The 18415-nt window shown below is 40.6% G+C and overlaps 1 protein-coding gene across 2 annotated transcripts; it reads right to left on the bottom strand.

Moving 5' to 3' along the window:
- Positions 1-77: 77 nt before the first annotated feature.
- tomm34 (translocase of outer mitochondrial membrane 34) lies at positions 78-10938 on the bottom strand. 2 transcript variants are annotated; one of them, XM_023995806.2, is made up of 8 exons: positions 10838-10938; positions 10286-10425; positions 2461-2560; positions 1841-1993; positions 1549-1703; positions 1263-1410; positions 960-1086; positions 78-872 (listed from the first exon to the last, which is right to left on the bottom strand). In XM_023995806.2, exons 2-8 carry the CDS (start codon positions 10413-10415, stop codon positions 771-773), a joined length of 915 nt encoding a protein of 304 aa, XP_023851574.1. In that variant the 5' UTR covers positions 10416-10425; positions 10838-10938; the 3' UTR covers positions 78-770. The 2 variants fall into 2 exon arrangements, with proteins under 2 accessions (XP_023851574.1, XP_023851576.1); XM_023995808.2 differs by having other exon boundaries at positions 10681-10844.
- Between the last annotated feature and the right edge of the window lie 7477 nt (positions 10939-18415).

Below are 18415 nucleotides of genomic sequence, written 5' to 3'. Positions count from 1 at the left end.
TGCGCCGCCCTATGGGACTCCCAATCACACAGTGCCTTAGATGCAGTGCCTTAGACCTCTGTGCCACTCGGAAGCCCAAGATAACTACGATCTTAAAGGGATAGTTTACCTATAGATGTATTAAAGATAATATAAATAGGTGCTTATATTAGAATTTTCATGCTTTATGTCCAAATCATCCTAAAGTATCTAAATATTGATTGTGTAACTCAAATAAGTTACTTAAAATGATTTGTACATTAAGTGCGAGAATGCTAATATAGGTACAATTGACTTGCATTGGATTTGTGCCATAAATGCTAAAAAGTTAGCATTTGAAATAGTGACCAGGTAAACAAAAAACAATGCATGAATTGCTGTCCTACCTCGTCCATAGAATGCTTACAGAGTAAGTCTGTAAGTAAACCAATGTAATTTTGTAATTTGGGTGAATTATATCTTCAACTACAACAGTATTTGATCGTGAAAATCTCTTATGCTAGTGGAAATACATACAAATGCATAGTCCTTGTGAAACAATGGTTGAATGCTATATTTTCAGTTTCATGCAGTGATTGCATGATGTATATGAAGGCTAAATATAAACTGCATTGACTGTGCTTCCTCTGTAGTAGTCAAAGCAATACTCCATCTTGAGTGGATTTAAGTTAAACAGGCCAGGAAATAGATTGGAAAACCAGCTTCTGTGAGTGAATACAGGCACTTCAGGCATGTACACCAGGTCAGCGTAGGCTCCTTCACATCCACAGGCAACCATCCGAATCACAAGCTCATTTCTTCTTTTGCACTTCCAGCAGTAAATTCTGTCCGGCTGCGTTCTTTGGCTCAACTTTCAGCAAGCTGTTTAGATCTTCAATGCAAGCTTTGTAGTCCTGAAAGGCAAAATGAACACATCAAACAAAATGCAAAAACTCCATAGAATGTACTAACAATTTTTTGCTCATCAGCAAGGCTCTCACTTTCAGCTCCTTGTGTGCCTGTGCTCGTCTGTACAGTGCCTTGATATTAGCGGAGTCGAGTCGCAGGGCCTCTTCACAATCTTGCAGTGCTTCCTTGTACATCTTCACAGAGAGGTAGCAAAGTGCCCTATTTAGTACAAAAGGCACAAATTAGTCCCATATAGGAATTATGCACATCCCTTGTACAACAGGAGCTGGGCAATAACATTTCACAGAACTATATAACAATGCAGAGTTGGGAATACCACTCCCAAGGGTTTGTTGGCATTTGTCTACACACCAGATAGACATTATTAGTCTCACCTATTTGTGTAGGTTGTGATTTCTGAGGAATTGTGTTTGAGGCTCTGAGTGTATTTCTCTATGGCTTTCTTGTACTCTCCTTTTTTCACCTGCGCATTGCCTTCCTCTTTCAGGGTTAGGGCTTTTTTAATGGAAACCTCTCCTGGGACTGAAAAAAATAAATGATACATCTTATTATTGACTGTACATCTGTTCCAGGTTGTACAAAGATGAGAATCCAATAGTAATAGCCAAATTATTAACAGCATTTTGTGTTTCTACTCATATTTGAGAGACTGAATCCTACCAGATTTCTTATTTTCTCTGGTGCCATTGTGTTGCGTTGTTTGTTGGCTTGTTGCCAGAGACAATTTTTCTTTGACGGCCATCGGAACAGTGGGAATAAGTGGGAGCTTCTCTCGCCATGAGAGTCCATCCACCTCTGTCAGACACTTCGTCATTCTAGAAGGAAAGAGGGTGAACAAGTTGTACATTCCACTATCTTGATTATGTCCCCTATATATGACAGAAGTTCTCAGAAGTTAAAGGACTTTAAAGGGTTTTTGTAAGTGAAAATGGATTTGTGCAACATGTTATACCTGCTGGTACCATCATGGGCTGCAGGTATGTTACAGTCGATCTGTAAGGCCGTCTTGTAGTCCACATAGGCTAATCTGTATCTCTCCAATGCTTCATACGCTGCAGCCCGGCGAAGGAGAGGCTTGATGCCAAACGGAACTAGGTCAAGAGATCTATAAAATAAAACATTTTTAGGTAGCAGTGTTGTTGCAGTAGTATGGACAAAGAAAACCGGAGAACCTATACAACAGACGAAGTAATGTGCTACTTGAGTATATTGGAAAAAGATTATTGTGATATGTTTTAGGTATGAGTGTTTCTGCAGTAGTATGGACAAGGAATGACAGAACAGAACCTAAGCAACACTGGACAAAGTAATGAGTTTCAAAGTAATGAGTTACAGTAAATTGGGAAAATGAAAGACAATCTAAGCAACACCGGACAAAGTAATGAGCTACAGTATATTGGGAAAAGATTATGTTGATATTGTAACGACCCTGGGTTTATAAGCGCGGCCAGTTTCATTCCAATATGTTTTAGGTAGGAGTGTTACTGCAGCAGTATGAACCAACTGTAGAGCCGAAGAAATAGGCCTTCATGGCCTACCACAAAACATATGTCCATAATGTAGGCTACTTACACTGTACAGTCCTTCACACACTCCCAACAATTTCCATCCTTCAGATAACTGGCTGCACGGTTAGAATACAGGATACTAAGATCCTCTGGATTCTTCTTTCCTGCAAATGAATTTACAGTGGTAATAATGTATCTGAACATGGAAAGCTTGTTCTGGTTTTAGAAGACTTCAATTACGCACAATATAAAACACATGTATATGGTGTTAGGTGACGTGACAAACAATGGACGCTATGCGAGAATTGTACCAAAAGAAACGCAATAAACACATCTGTGGTCGTCAAAATACAAAATAAATAACTTGAAAACGTTCATGTGGCAGTTGTTACCCATGTCTAAAAATCCCAATACTGTGCGATATTATATTTACGCGATATGAGCACAAATGTAAAGTCCCATGCTAAGAACCTTTTTGTGAAACCCACGAATTCTGTGTATTTACATTTGCGATGGCTATTCCTCAACACATCAGAGCAAGATCAATAGGGGAAAGTAGGGGGTGTTTCACTGTCATCAGACGTCTTTTGTCTGAAATATATAGTGAAATGTTTTTCCTTCGCTTGCTTCTGTCATTTATGTTTTCAGAGACACGAAAAAAACATCATGTTACAAAGTAGAGTTTCGTTGCTATGTTTATGTATAGGTCGTCGGGGATTGGTCCGAATTCACGTGTCGCCATTCCCATTTCAATGATGAGCGCTAGCTTGTTAGCTGTGGGATATGAAACGTGTTTTGTGGGAGTGCGAGTGTCTGACGCAGTTCGTGTTAGTGCCTGTTTGCTGAGGCAACGAGCTGGGCGAGCGGCAGCACTGCGAGGCATTGACTGTATTTTGCCAGCTGCGAATTTTGTGATTGATGGTTTTATTATTTCAAGTAAAAAATACCAGAAATCAGTGGCTACAGCCCTACAATCGATATAAACATTGCTAAATAGCAGTTAATTGAACATGTGTCCCATCTATCTTTCTGTGCAGCTGGCTAGTTCCAGCCACCCAAGTCATAGACTGTTCTCTCTGCTACTGCACAGGAAGCGGTACCGATGTACCAAGTCTGGAACCAACAGGACACTGAACCGTTTCTACCCCCAATCCATACACTGGCTAGATGCACTGAAAGATACAAAGACGAATGGACTTTATTTGTTCTCTTTTCTTTTCTTACAGATTCATTAGCATATTAAATATCTAATTTGCATAAGATAGTACATAACGTTTTATTCTAATTTCGTAAATTGTTAAACTCTCAGCTTTGCATAAAGTCTTGTTAATAATATGACTAGGTTACCTTCAATTATTGGGCTTAAAATATGTATTCCGTAATGCTTAATTTCAAATCAAATGTTATTTGTCACATGCTTATTAGTAAACAACAGGTGTAGACTAATAGTGAAATGCTTCCCAACAATGCAGATAAATAATAAAAAAGTAAAATGTAATAATAAAAGTAATAAATAATTAATAAATAAAGAACTTGTATATATACACACATACTAGGGTACCGAGTCAATGTGCAGGGGTATTAGGTAACTGAGGTAGATATGCAAATATAACTAGGAATAAAGTGACGGATAATGAACAGTAGCAGCAGCGTATGTGATGAGACAAAAAAATCGGTGCAAAAAGGATCAATGCAGTTAGTTCGGGTAGCTATTTGGTTAACAATTTAATTAACTATTTAGCAGTCTTATGGCCGGGGTAGAAGCTGTTCAGCGTCCTGTTGGTTCTAGACTTGGTGCATCGCTTGCCTTGTAGTAGCAAAGAGAACAGTCTATGACTTGGGTGGCTGGAGTCTGACCATTTTTAGGGCCTTCCTCTGACACCGCCTGTTATAGAGGTCCTGGGTGGCAGGGAGCTCGGCCCACAATGATGTACTGGGCTATACCCACTACCCTCTGTAGCACCTTGCAGTCACCAAGCGGTGATTCAGCCAGTCAAGATGCTCTTATTAAATATGTAAATAAAAACCTTTACCATTACAAATGTAGACAGGACAAAGAATAGACGCCAAACTAAATATAATTTTAAAAGATAAAGATACAAATGTGTTAATTAGAAACAATGCAATTACAATTTTAAAAGCTTCTATAAAAATCTATATACACACTAAACAAAAAAAAATCTTTAGCTGAAATAAAAGATTGCAGAAATTTTCCATATGCACAAAAAGCTTGTTTCTCTAATATTTCGTCCACAAATTTGTTTACATCCCTGTTAGTGAGCATTTCTCCCGTGCCAAGATAATCCATCCACCTGACAGGTGTGGCATATCAAGAAGCTGATTAAACAGAATCATCATTACACAGGTGCACATTGTGCTGGGAAAAATAAAAGTCCATTAAAATGTGCAGTTGTGTCACACAACACAATGCCACAGATGTCTCAAGTTGAGGAAGTGTGCAAATTGGCATGCTGACTGCAGGAATGTCCACCAGAGCTGTTGCCAAATAATTGAATGTTAATTTCTACCATGGTAGTACGTCCAACCGGCCTCACAACCGCAGACCACGTAAAACCACTCCAGCCCAGGACCTCCACATCCGGCTTCATCACATGTGATATCATCTGAGACCAGCCACGCGGGCAGCTGTGGGTTTGCAAAACCGAAGATTTTCTGCACAAACTGTCAGAAACCGTCTCCGGGAAGCTCATCTGCGTGCTCCTCGTCCTCACCAGGGTCTTAACCTTACTGCAGTTCGCCGTCGTAACCGACTTCAGTGGGAAAATGCTCACCTTCGATGGCCAATGGCACGCTGGAGAAGTGTGCTTTTCATGGGTGAATCCCGGTTTCAACTGTACCGGGCAGATGGCAGACAGCATGTATGGCGTCGTGTGGGTGAGCGGTTCGCTGATATCAACGTTGCAAACAGAGTGCTCCATGGTGGAGGTGGGGTTATGGTATTGGGAGGCATAAACTACGGACAACGAACACCGTAGCATTTTATCGATGGCAATTTGAATGCTGAAACACCGTGACGAGATCATGATGTCCATTGTCGTGCCATTCATCCGCCGCCATCACTTCCTGTTTCAGCATGATAATGCATGGCCCCATGTCGCAAGGATCGGTACACAATTCCCGGAAGCTGAAAATGTCCCAGTTCTTCCATGGCCAGCATACTCATCAGATATGTCACCCATTGAGCAGGTTTGGGATGCTCTGGATCGACAAAGTGTTCCAGTTCCAGCTAATATCCAGCAACTTCACACTGGGATTGTGGACTGGGATTCCACAAGCCACAATAGCCTAATCACCTGCTCATCGAACATCGCATTCCAAAATCATGGGCATTAATATGGAGTTGGTTCCCCGTTTCCACTAGATGTTGGAACATTGCTGCGTGGACTTGCTTCCATTCAGCCACAAGAGCATTAGTGAGGCCGGGCACTGATATTGGGCGATTAGGCCTGGCTCGCAGTCAGCGTTCCAATTTATCCCAAAGGTGTAACGCTCTAGGTGTCGGGGTGTTTGTGGAATCAGACGCAGGAACAGCAGAGCTTCAATAGGTTGAGTTTAATTCCCAACTCGTACACAAACAATGTCCAAACCGGACTACTGGGTGTCAAAATAAACACCTGTCTTCCAACATGAAGACAAAACCAGTACACACACACGAACCACTCCCGAAATCCAAAGAAACAGACGAACAATCCCGCACAAAGAAGCAGWCAGGCTGGCTGACTAATAAAGCCACCCTGATTGCTAATTCCCTCAAACCAGGTGATAACCATAAACACATAAGGAGGGGGAGGAAAAAGAGTCAGTAGCAGCTAGTAGGCCGGTGACGACGACCGCCGAGCGCCACCCGAACGGGAAGGAGAGCCTGCCTCGGTTGAAGTCGTGACAAAAGGTGTTCAATAGGTTGAGGTCAGGGCTTTGCATGCCAGTCAAGTTATTCCACACCGATCTCAACAAACCATTTCTGTCTGGACCTTGCTTTGTGCACGAGGGCATTGTCATTCTGAAACAGGAAAGGGCATGCCACAAAGTTGGAAGCACAGAATCGTATAGAATGTCACTGTATGCGTTTAAGATTCCCCTTCACTGGAACTAAGGGGCCTAGCTCAAACCATGAAAAACAGCCACAGACCATTATTGCTCTTCCAACACAGTTGGCACTATGCATTCAGGGCAGGTAGCGTTCTCCTGGCATCTGCCAAACCCAGATTTGTGAAGCGAAGAATGCGTTTCCACTACTCCAGAGTCCAATGGCGGCGAGCTTTACACCACTCCAGCCGATGCTTGGTATTGCGCAGGGTGATCTTAGGCTTGTGTGCGGCTGATCAGCCATGGAAACCCATTTCATGAATGGATGAATGGGTATTCAGACGGACTTTTTCCACATTTTGTTACGTTAGTCTTATTCTAAAATGGATTAAATAAAAAAAAATCCTCAATCTACACACAATACTCCATAATGACAAAGCGAAAAACAGGTTGTTAGAAATGTTAGCAAAGTTATTACAAATAAAAAACAGAAATACCTTATTTACATAAGTATTAAGAGCCTTTGCTAAGACTCGAAATTGAGCTCAGGTGCCACTCTGGTACACTCAATTGATTGGACATGATTTGGAAAGGCACACACGTCTCTATATAAGGTCCCACAGCGCATGTCAGAGCAAAAACCAAGCCATGAGGTCAAAGGAATTGTCAGTAGAGCTCCGAGTCAGGATTGTGATGAGGCACAGATCTGGAGAAGGGTAACCACCAAGACTCTTCCTAGAGCTGGCCGCCCGGCCAAACTGAGCAATCAGGGGAGGCCTTGGTCAGGGAGGTGACCAAGAACGCAACGGTCCCTCTGACAGAGCTCCAGAGTTCCTCTGTGGAGATGGGAGGATCTTCCAGAAGGACAACCATCTCTGCAGCACTCCACCAATCATGCCATTATGGTAGAGTGGCCAGACAGAAGCCACTCTTCAGTAAAAGGCACGACAGCCCGCTTGGTTCACCAAAAAGCACCTAAAGGACTCTCCGACCATGAGAAACAAGATTCTCGGGTCTGATGAAACCAATATTGAACTCTTTGGCCTCAATGCCAAGCGTCACGTCTGGAGGAAGCCTGGCACCATTTCTACTTTGAGGCATGGTGGTGGTAGCATCATGCTGTGGGGATGTTTTCCAGTGGCAGGGACTAGGAGACTAGTCAGGATCGTGGGAAAGATGAATGGAGCAAAGTACAGAGAGATCCTTGATGAAAACCTGCTCCAGAGTGCTCAGGACCTCAGACTGGGGTGAAGGTTCCCCTTACAACAGGACAAGGACCCTAAACACACAGCCAAGACAATGCAGGAGTGGCTTCGGGACAAGTCTCTGAATGTCCTTGAGTGGCACAGCCAGAGCCTGGACTTGAACCTGATCAAACATCTCTGGAGAGACCTAAAAATAGCTGTGCCGCGACACTCCCCATCCAACCTCACAGAGCTTGAGAGGATCTGCAGAGAAGAATGGGATAAACTCCCCAAATACAGGTGTGCCAAGCTTGTAGCATCATACCCAAGAAGACTCAAGGCTGTAATCGCTGACAAACCTGCTTCAACAAAGTACTGAGTATAGGGTGTGAATACTTAGGTAAATGTGATATCAGTTTATTTTTAATACATTTGCAAACATTTCTAAAAACCTGTTTTTGCTTTGTCATTATGAGGTCTTGTGTATAGATTGATGAGCGGGGGAAACTATTTAATACATTTTAGAATAAGCCTGTAACTTAACAAAATGTCTGGAAATCTTTCCAAATGCACTGTATATAGAGTATAGATTAATCAAAAATTGCTATTTTTGATATTTTTGGAATGGCTATTCCAGCTGAAATAATAAATGTGCTGATGCAAAAATATACACAAATAACACATTATCTGATTAAATTGCTTAAGAAAGGGGCAAAAGAAAGGCATGTCTTCTCTCTCTCCCTCCTGTTTGCACTGGCAACTGAATCTCTTGCTGAAAGAATTGAAAGAAAGAACAGGACCCAAGCGTAACAAGTATCAGTATTGGCAAACATTAATATAAACTAAACGCATTTGCAGATTATGTCCTGCTATACGTAACCAATATTGAAAAACAATGCCCCCCTTGCTAAAATTATTTTCAAAATACTAATAAAATTCACCGGGAGGAAAAACAAAATAATGTCAATAGGAAGACTAATGATCTACAGCAATCTATTAAGTTGACCACAAACAATATCAAATACTTAGGATGCTTATTAGTGACCACAAACAACAAATATACGCAGAGTGTAAAAACCATTAAACAAGTGCTCTTTCCATGACAGACTGACCAGGTGAATTGGGTGAAAGCTATGATCCCTTATTGATGTCACTTGTTAAATCCACTTCAAATCAGTGTAGATGAAGGGGAGGAGACAGTTTAAAGAAGGATTTTTAAACCTTGAGACATGGATTGTGTGTGTGCCATTCAGAGGATGAATGGGCAAGACAAAAGATTTAAGTACTTTTGACAAGGTATGGTAGTAGGTTCCAGGCACACCGGTTTGAGCGTATCAAGAACTGCAACGCTGCTGGATTTTTCACGCTCAACAGTTTCCCATGTGTATCAAGAATGACCCACTATGCAAAGGACATCCAGCCAACTTGACACAACTGTGGGAAGCATTGGGAGTGAACATGGGCCAGCATCCCTATGTAAAGCTTTTGACAACTTGTAGAGCACATGCCCTGACGATTTGAGGCTGTTCTGAGGGCAAAAGGGGGTGCAACTCAATATTAGTAAGGTGTTTCCAAGGTTTTGTACACAGTGTATAAAGATAACTTCATCCCATTACTCAAAAATATGAAAGCAGATCTAATTAAATGGAACAATCTTCCCATAAATCTTACAGGTAGAATAAACCTCTTCAGAATGGCATGGCTCCCAAAGTTTTTATATTAATTTTCAGTAATACAAAGATATTCTTTTAAAAAGTATACTGAAAGTATACTCTGGTCATAAGACTTTATATGGGCAAATAAAACGGAATAAGGGTGTTTTTTTTTACCTTCCAGACTTGGAATTGTATGAACTCGCATCAGTGACTGAGAAACAAAATGGTGCATGTGAAGGAGAGTGATGTGAAATCTTGAGATGGGGGTGAGAGCAGGTGGGTCTGGGAAGGTGAGGTCGTTGTCATTTGTATGTTTTGCATTGTTAAAAAAAAAGCTCTCAATGGCACAGCTGGATAACTTTTTGAGGATCTGAGGGCCCATACCAAATCTTTTCATTCTCCTGATGGGGAAGAGCCGGTCCTATCCTTTTCATGACCATTGTGTGTGTGGACCATGATAGATCCTTAGTGATTTGTATATTAAGTGCCTCATTTGCATAATATAACATTTAAATTTAATACATTTCACTTTAATCTGAATCCTCTGTGTTCTAAATCAGCCCATAAAATGGCATAACAATATGACCAACCTATCTTGAAAGATTGGACAAAATCTGTTGAATTTAAGAATCCAGGTATTTTGGTGCCATTATTGACTAGGGATTAACTTTGACCTGTCCACTGCCTTCTTGACCTTTTCCGGTAACTTGAAAATAAGATTTCAGCAATGGTAAATCCTATCCTCATGAAATAGTGCTATGTGTTCCTGAGAAGCTTCTCTATAACATGGAATACAAAGTACCTTCTTGACCTTCTCCGGTAACTTGAAAATAAGATTTCAGCAATGGTAAATCCTATCCTCATGAAATAGTGCTATGTGTTCCTGAGAAGCTTCTCTATAACATGAAATACAAAGTATAACACCAGAACCAACGTTGAATGTAGTCCCCTACCATGTAGCCTGGTCACATTGTTGTGACTGACTTGTTAGCTAGCTGCCTACCTGACTTCTCCACTTCTTTGATAGCCTGGCTGTAAATAGAAGCAGCCTCCCCATACTGTCCAGTTTTAAAGAATTCGTTGCCTGCTTGTTTCAACTCTGTCCAAGACTGGGAACGACGCTTCTGTGACATCTTTGTTTTGCTGTAACACATGACAAAAACAGTTGCAAGATATCGTTAGTTGGCTAACGTTAGCTTTACGTTTGGCTAGCAAGCAAGCTAACTTTTACAGCAAACAAAAGTTATTGTTCATAGCTACTAAATTTAGCCAGCCAACTAACTTTAGCTTCTACATACTTCCCTTGAATAATCTGGCCAGCATAATTTTAGCTAATTCCTTAAAAATACCGTAGCTAACTAGCATAGTATTAGTGTATCCAGCTAGGTCTCAATTTACCAGTGACTGAATGAATATTGATATCCGGGCAAGCCGGTTGTGTAACTAGCTATAATCTACTGTACTCGTCCGCAAATCTTCTAGACAATCATGTTAGCTAGTAAAGCCAAAATCTTAAACAAATTAGCTATAGAGGTGTAATACGTGTCTCGCTTACTAGCTAATCACGAGCAGCGATCAGTGGATTTTCAGAATCACGCTAACTTCTGTTATTGGCAAGACCGCTGTGATCGAAAAAGGCAAGAACAAATAAGTACTTCCGGGTCACGGATTTGTGGAATCATTCAGAGTAAAAGTTCCGTCCTGTATACTTTGTAAATTAATAATGAAAATGTGCACAACTATCGACATATATATAATTTATACTAATTATCATACAAATAATAATTAAGAATAATTCCATATTATGTTATGTAATTTATTTTTTAATGTATATTTCTTCCAAGCCTAAATGGTCAACAATGTTTGTGTGTGTGCACTTCTATCACTTATTGCACCATACAAAATTATCTGTATGTTGTGTTGCAGTAAAAGGGCGGTCCATTCTACTCAGGAGCACTTCTAGTGTCCAAATCCACAGAGTTTACACCCAGAGGAGCATCTCTGCTCATTTGGCAGCCCTTATAGAGTGGGCCATCAACTTAAATCCAATGTTTTTTTTCATATTGGACATACGTATTGCACTGTACAAGATTATCTGTACGTTGTGCCACAGTAAAAGGGGGTCCATTCTACTCAGGAGCACTTGAGGTTTTCAAATCCGTAGAGTTTACACCCAGAGGAGTGTCGCTGCTCATTTAGCGGCCCTTATAGAGTGGCCCATCAACTTAAATAAAAAAAATCTTCATATTGGACATACATATTGCACTGTACAAAATTATCTATACCTTGTGCCGTTGTAAAAGGGAGGGTCCATTCTACTCAAGAGCAATTTTAATTTCCAAATCCACAGAGTTTACACCCCCAGTAGTTTCGCTGCTCATTTTGAGGCCATATATCATGTCGGACATACATTTTGCACCATTTCTGTACATTGTGTTGCAGCAAAAGGGGGTCCATTTTACTCAGGAGCACCTGTAGTTTCCAAGTAAACAGAGTTTACAAGATATATAAGAAAATGAACATGATTAATAAAAGAGAAACATATTTATTAAAACATTTCACTTTGAACAACTACCCCATCTAGTGTGCTTTTAAAAATCTGACTAATGACGGAAAATATCATTTTTTTGTAGCGTTCAGTGTTACATTGAACATATCAGAGGAGGCTGGTGGCAGGAGCTCATTTTAATGGCTGGGATGTAATCAATCGAACGGGGTTAAACACGTTGTTTCCAAATGTTTGGTATGTTTCAAGTCAAATCAAATATTATTGGTCACATTCACACACATATTTAGCAATGTTATTGTGGGTAGAGCGAAATGCTTGTGCTCCTAGCTCCAACAGTACAGTACTATCTAACAATTCACAACAATACACACAAATCTAAAGTAAAAGAAAGTAATTAAGAAATATATAAATATTGGGACGAGCAATGTCGGTGTGGCATTGACTAAAATACAGTAGAATAGAATACAGTATATACAGTGGGGAGAACAAGTATTTGATACACTGCCGATTTTGCAGGTTTTCCTACTTACAAAGCATGTAGAGGTCTGTAATTTTTATCATAGGTACACTTCAACTGTGAGAGACGGAATCTAAAACAAAAATCCAGAAAATCACATTGTATGATTTTTAAATAATTAATTTGCATTTTATTGCATGACATAAGTATTTGATCACCTACCAACCAGTAAGAATTCCGGCTCTCACAGACTCTGTTAGTTTTTCTTTAAGAAGCCTCCTGTTCTCCACTCATTACCTGTATTAACTGCACCTGTTTGAACTCGTTACCTGTATAAAAGACACCTGTCCACACACTCAATCAAACAGATTCCAACCTCTCCACAATGGCCAAGACCAGAGAGCTGTGTAAGGACATCAGGGATAAAATGTAGACCTGCACAAGGCTGGAATGGGCTACAGGACAATAGGCAAGCAGCTTGGTGAGAAGGAAACAACTGTTGGCGCAATTTATAGAAAATGAAGAAGTTCAAGATGACGGTCAATCACCCTCGTCTGGGGCTCCATGCAAGATTTCACCTCGTGGGGCATCAATGACATTGAGGAAGGTGAGGGATCAGCCCAGAACTACACGGCAGGACCTGGTCAATGACCTGAAGAGAGCTGGGACCACAGTCTCAAAGAAAACCATTAGTAACACACTAACGCGTCATGGATTAAAATCCTGCAGCGCACGCAAGGTCCCCCTGCTTAAGCCAGTGCATGTCCAGGCCTGTCTGAAGTTTGCCAATGACCATCTGGATGATCCAGAGGAGGAATGGGAGAAGATCATGTGGTCTGATGAGACAAAATAGAGCTTTTTGGTCTAACTCCACTCACCGTGTTTAGAGGAAAAGAAGTATGAGTACAACCCCAAGAACACACCACCAACCGTGAAGCATGGAGGTGGAAACATCATTCTTTGGGATGCTTTTCTGCAAAGGGGACAGGATGACTGCACCGTATTGAGGGGAGGATGGATGGGCATGTACGCGGATATTTGGCCAACAACCTCCTTCCCTCAGTAAGAGCATTGAAGATGGGTCGTGGCTGGGTCTTCCAGCATGACAACGACACGAAGCACACACCCATGGCAACTAAGGAGTGGCTCCGTAAGAAGCATCTCAAGGTCCTGGAGTGGCCTAGCCAGTCTCCAGACCTGAACCCAATAGAAAATCTTTGGAGGGAGCTGAACGTCCGTATTGCCCAGCGACAGCCCCGAACCTGAAGGATCTGGAGAAGATCTGTAGGGAGGAGTGAGCCAAAATCCCTGCTGCAGTGTGTGCAAACCTAGTCAAGAACTACAGGAAACGTATGATCTCTGTAATTGCAAAACAAGGTTTCTGTACCAAATATTAAGTTCTGCTTTTCTGATGTATCAAATACTTATGTCATGCAATAAAATGCAAATTAATTACTTAAAAATCATACAATGTGATTTTCTGGATTTTTGTTTTAGATTCCGTCTCTCATAGTTGATTAGGTGTAACCTATGCTAAACAATTAAAAGACCTCTACATGCTTTGTAAGTAGGAAAACCTGCAAAATCGGCAGTGTATCAAATACTTGTTCTCCCCACTGTACATATGAAGTAAGTAAAGCAGTAAACATTATTAATAAAGTGACTAGTGTGCCATATAGGGCAGCAGCCTCTAAGGTGCAGGGTTGAGTAACCAGGTGGTATCCAGCTAGTGATGGCTATTTAAGTCTGATGGCCTTGAGATAGAAGCTGTTTTTCAGTCTCTCGGTCCCAGCTTTGATGCACCTGTACTGACCTTGCCTTCTGGATGGTAGCGGGGTGAACAGGCCGTAGCTCCCCTGGTTGATGTCCTTGATGATCTTTTTGGCCTTCCTGTGGCATAGGGTGCTGTAGGTGTCCTGGAGGGAAGGCAGTGTGCCCCAGTTGATGCATTGGGCAGATCGCACCACCCTCTGGAGAGCCCTGCGGTGGTGGGCGGTGCAGTTTCCTTACCAGGCGGTGATACAGCCCAACAGGATGCTCTCAATTGTGCATCTGGAAAGGTTTGTGAGGGTCTTAGGGGCCAAGCCGAATTTCTTCAGCCTCCTGAGGCTGGGTATCATTCCATTGATTCCATTCCAGCAATAACAATGAGCCTGTCCTCCTCTGACCAGCCTCCTCTGGAACATACATATTGCACTGTACGCAATTTATACTATTATAGTGTCCCTTAATCTGTGGAAACGTTACAGAAAACTGATATTCAAGGCATAGAGCTGGTTATGCTCCTTAAGTGAGTTGCTGATGAATACGAATACAAAATAATGACAAATGGAAACAAAAATATGGTCAATGCTAGTTTTTATTTGTTGCTACTTTGAAATACTTATTTTCAAGAGGGAAGTGAAATAACAGATACCTACTAAAGCCAATGTTGGAGAAACTGAAAAATAACTCCCCTGATCGCTTTTAAGACAATGGAGCAAGCTCATGGAACTACACAAATCATTAACAATAACTAAACTATTTATACGGAAACATACTTTCAAATACATGTAAAAATAGTGACTTATTACAACAAAAACAACTATTTAATAGCCAAACCTACAATAATCAGACTTTGGAACTAGTACTTAATAATCAGGGCTCGTGCCTGCTCTTAAGGACCCACAGGTTGTGCAAGACTTTGTTCAAGCCCAGTTCTACCATACATGTTTCTACAAATGAGCTGATTAGTAGAATTAGGTGTGGTAGAACGGGGATTGAACATGAAGCCACCATCCCTGATACAAAATACTAACAAATCTCAAACTGCTGGGAAACACCCATACAAGGATGAGTCATTAGACAAGTACAAAAGCACAAAAGAATTAACAAAATGAAACAGAAAATAAGTCATACATTGACAACTGGCCTAAAATCTATGCTTTCAAACTTTTGGGTAATATAAATGTAATAAGTAATGCTTTTGAATTTAAACAATATATTTACAAGAAGATCAACACAACTTCCACTTTGTTCTCTTTGTGATTTCAGAAAATGTCCTTGGCGAGGAACATTATGTCTCAAAGGTCCCAGGCTTTCAGTTACTGAAAGACAAAATAAAATTTCTGATAATCATGCAACATATAGCATTCAACAGATGATTGTAATTTCAAATCCATCTTGGAAAAGTACATCAAATAATTAGATGTCCAATATGAAAAAACTATTGGATTTAAGTTGATGGGCCACTCTATAAGGGCCGCAAAATGAGCAGTGACGATCCTCTGGATGTAAACTCTCTTGACTTGGAAACTATAATAATATAGTAATATTATTAATATTGTTATTACTATTATTATTAGTAATAATGGCTTTCTAAATAATGTTTTGTAATATATAATACTGTTGTTACCATGATAATTATCTAGTAATTATTACTTTTAATGCTGTTAACAATAATGTCAATGCTATATAATATTATTTGTGCTATAAAGGCTATTACATTTATTAATTTTTCATATTGTTAAACAAAGTCTGCTAACATTTCCTCATAAAATATTATGAATTTCGACCATTTGTATTCTTTTTTCATCTTCATTGTGGGACTTTTATTGTGAAGGAAAATCGCCGAGGTCACGGCCTGTTTCTTGCAAGTTCTTGCTTATTCTTGCTGGCGGATGGAGATCGGACGCCATCTTGCTCTTGAATGGTGTTAGATTTCATTTTCGTTTCTTCCTTTCTTTGGACAGGGAAGTATGGGTAGCTACAGCCCAATATGGCGACCGGAGAATGGGCGAGTGGGTGTGTCGAAAGTAGTGGGTGTTCATTTTATTTTATTTAAAAAATATTTAAAAAATGAAAGTAGTGGGTGTATGGAAAGCGAATCAGCTAATTGGGTAGATTTGTTGCCACACAAGACCGTTTTGCGTTGCTGATTGGGCTGCACTATTACTCATAGTAAATCTGCGACCAGTGCCCCCGTGTTGTGCTTGCCCACTTGAAGTGTGTCCTGCTTGGTATCATGGTAGTGTCGTTGGCAGTAGCTACGTGGACATTTTTTTTCTCTCACATCAGTTTATTTAAAGTAGGATAGCAATCTACACAATAAATATCTAATATTGATAACCACCTAGATTTCACCTTGAAAAAATTTACAGAATTTCAGTTTCATCTTCGCCCTTTGCAGGCTACTAGGCTTCCTCTCACAACCATATTTGGTAGTGAGTGGAAACGCCAAGCTCATGCTTCATATTTATACATCCGGTGAAATATCTGTCACATTGCTCTATCTGTGGCACTACTGTCAGGCAACGGGCATAGGAAGTTGCTACCTAGTAGCCAATATCAGGGTGACAGTCACAGAAAGCACATGCATACAACACTAGAAGCAACAGTACACCCATCATCTATACTTTCAATTTAAAAAAAAATAAACAATCATCAGTTTTATAACTGAAAATAAATAATTATTTGTGTAAAACTAACACTGAAATAGGATTCAGACTCATTCTTTGCTTAAAAACAGAAGTCCAAACTCTCGCGGTATTGTAGCTCAATGTAAGTAGTTGCGTGGTAAGAAATGAACACAGCTCAATCAAAACCGTTAAGGCAGTTGTTCCCAAACGTTTTATACTCCCGTACCCCTTCATACATTCAACCTCCAGCTGCGTACCCCCTCTAGCACAAGGGTCAGCACACTCTCAAATGCTGCCACACACACACACTATACGGTACATTTATTAAACATAAGAATCAGTGTGAGTTTTTGTCACAACCCAGCTCGTGGGAAGTGACAAAGAGCCAGGGCACAAATAATAATATAATTAGCCACCTTACATATAAACCTTATTTGTTCATCAAAAATGGTGGATAGCTTAACACAGGTTAATGAGAAAGGTGTGCTTGAAAGGATGCACATAACTCTGCAATCTTGGGTTGTATTGAAGAGAGTCTGTGCCTGTATTTAGTTTTCATGCAAAGAATCCACTCTCACATAGGTACGTTGTTGCAAAGGGCATCGGTGTTTGGCCGAAGTAGGCCATCATTGTAAATAAGAATTTGTTCTTAACTGACTTGCCTAGTAAATAAAGGTTAAAGAAAAAAATAAAAGTGTTTTAGCAGCACGATTTGCTGGCAGGATACTCTGAGCGCAGCCCTATCCAGATATCTGTCAGAGGCTTCTGATTAAATATATTTTTTTACAGAACCGCTTGTTGCAATTCGATGACATTGTCTGTAAGCTTGAGTTCATTTGCACACCAAAAATCATACAATGATGGAAAGACCTGTGTGTTGTCTTTGTTAATGCAGACAGAGAAGAGCCCCAACTTCTTAATCATAGCCTCAATTTTGTTCCGCACATTGAATATAGTCGCAGAGAGTCCCTGTAATCCTAGATTCAGATCATTCAGGCGAGAAAAAACATCTCCCAGATAGGCCAGTCATGTGAGAAACTCGTTATCATGCAAGCGGTAGACAAGTGAAAATTATGGTCAGTAAAGAACACTTTAAGCTCGTCTCTCAATTTAAAAACGTGTCAATACTTTGCCGCTTGATAACCAGCACACTTCTTCTGTATGTTGTAAAAGTGTTACATGGTCGCTGCCCATATCATTGCATAATGCAGAAAATACACAAGAGTTCAGGGGCCTTGCTTTAACAAAGTTAACAATTTTCACTGTAGTGTCCAAAACGTCTTTCAAACTGCATTTCCTAGATTACTGGTAACATTGTTGAGTAGATTTGACAAACAAACCAACAAACCAAACCAACGGGGGTAGGAGTGTTGGGCTAGTAGCAAAAAGGTTACTGTATCAAATCCTCGAGCTGACAAGGTAAAAATCTGTCGTTCTGCCTCTGAGCAAGGCAGTTTACCCACTGTTCCCCGGGCGCCGATGACGTGGATGTCGATTAAGGCAGCCCCCCGCACCTCTCTGAGGGGTTGGGTTAAATGCGGAAAACACATTTCAGTTGAATGTATTCAGTTGTACAACTGACTAGGTATCCCCCTTTCCCCTATTAGACGGACGGACGAGTGCAACTGCAAGCCTAAAGTTAACAGCTAAGACCATAGCCCCCTCTCGCTCAACTTTCTTTTTTTTGAGCTGCACGCACTGGTGTGTTCAGTGCGGCTGGACTATTATTGCTTTCAGGACATATTATTGACAGTGGTGTTCAACGGAGTG

The sequence above is a fragment of the Salvelinus sp. IW2-2015 genome, linkage group LG11 (assembly GCF_002910315.2).
Source record: "Salvelinus sp. IW2-2015 linkage group LG11, ASM291031v2, whole genome shotgun sequence".
Taxonomy (NCBI): Eukaryota; Metazoa; Chordata; class Actinopteri; order Salmoniformes; family Salmonidae; genus Salvelinus; species Salvelinus sp. IW2-2015.
This window is presented reverse-complemented; position numbering and strand designations above follow the sequence as displayed.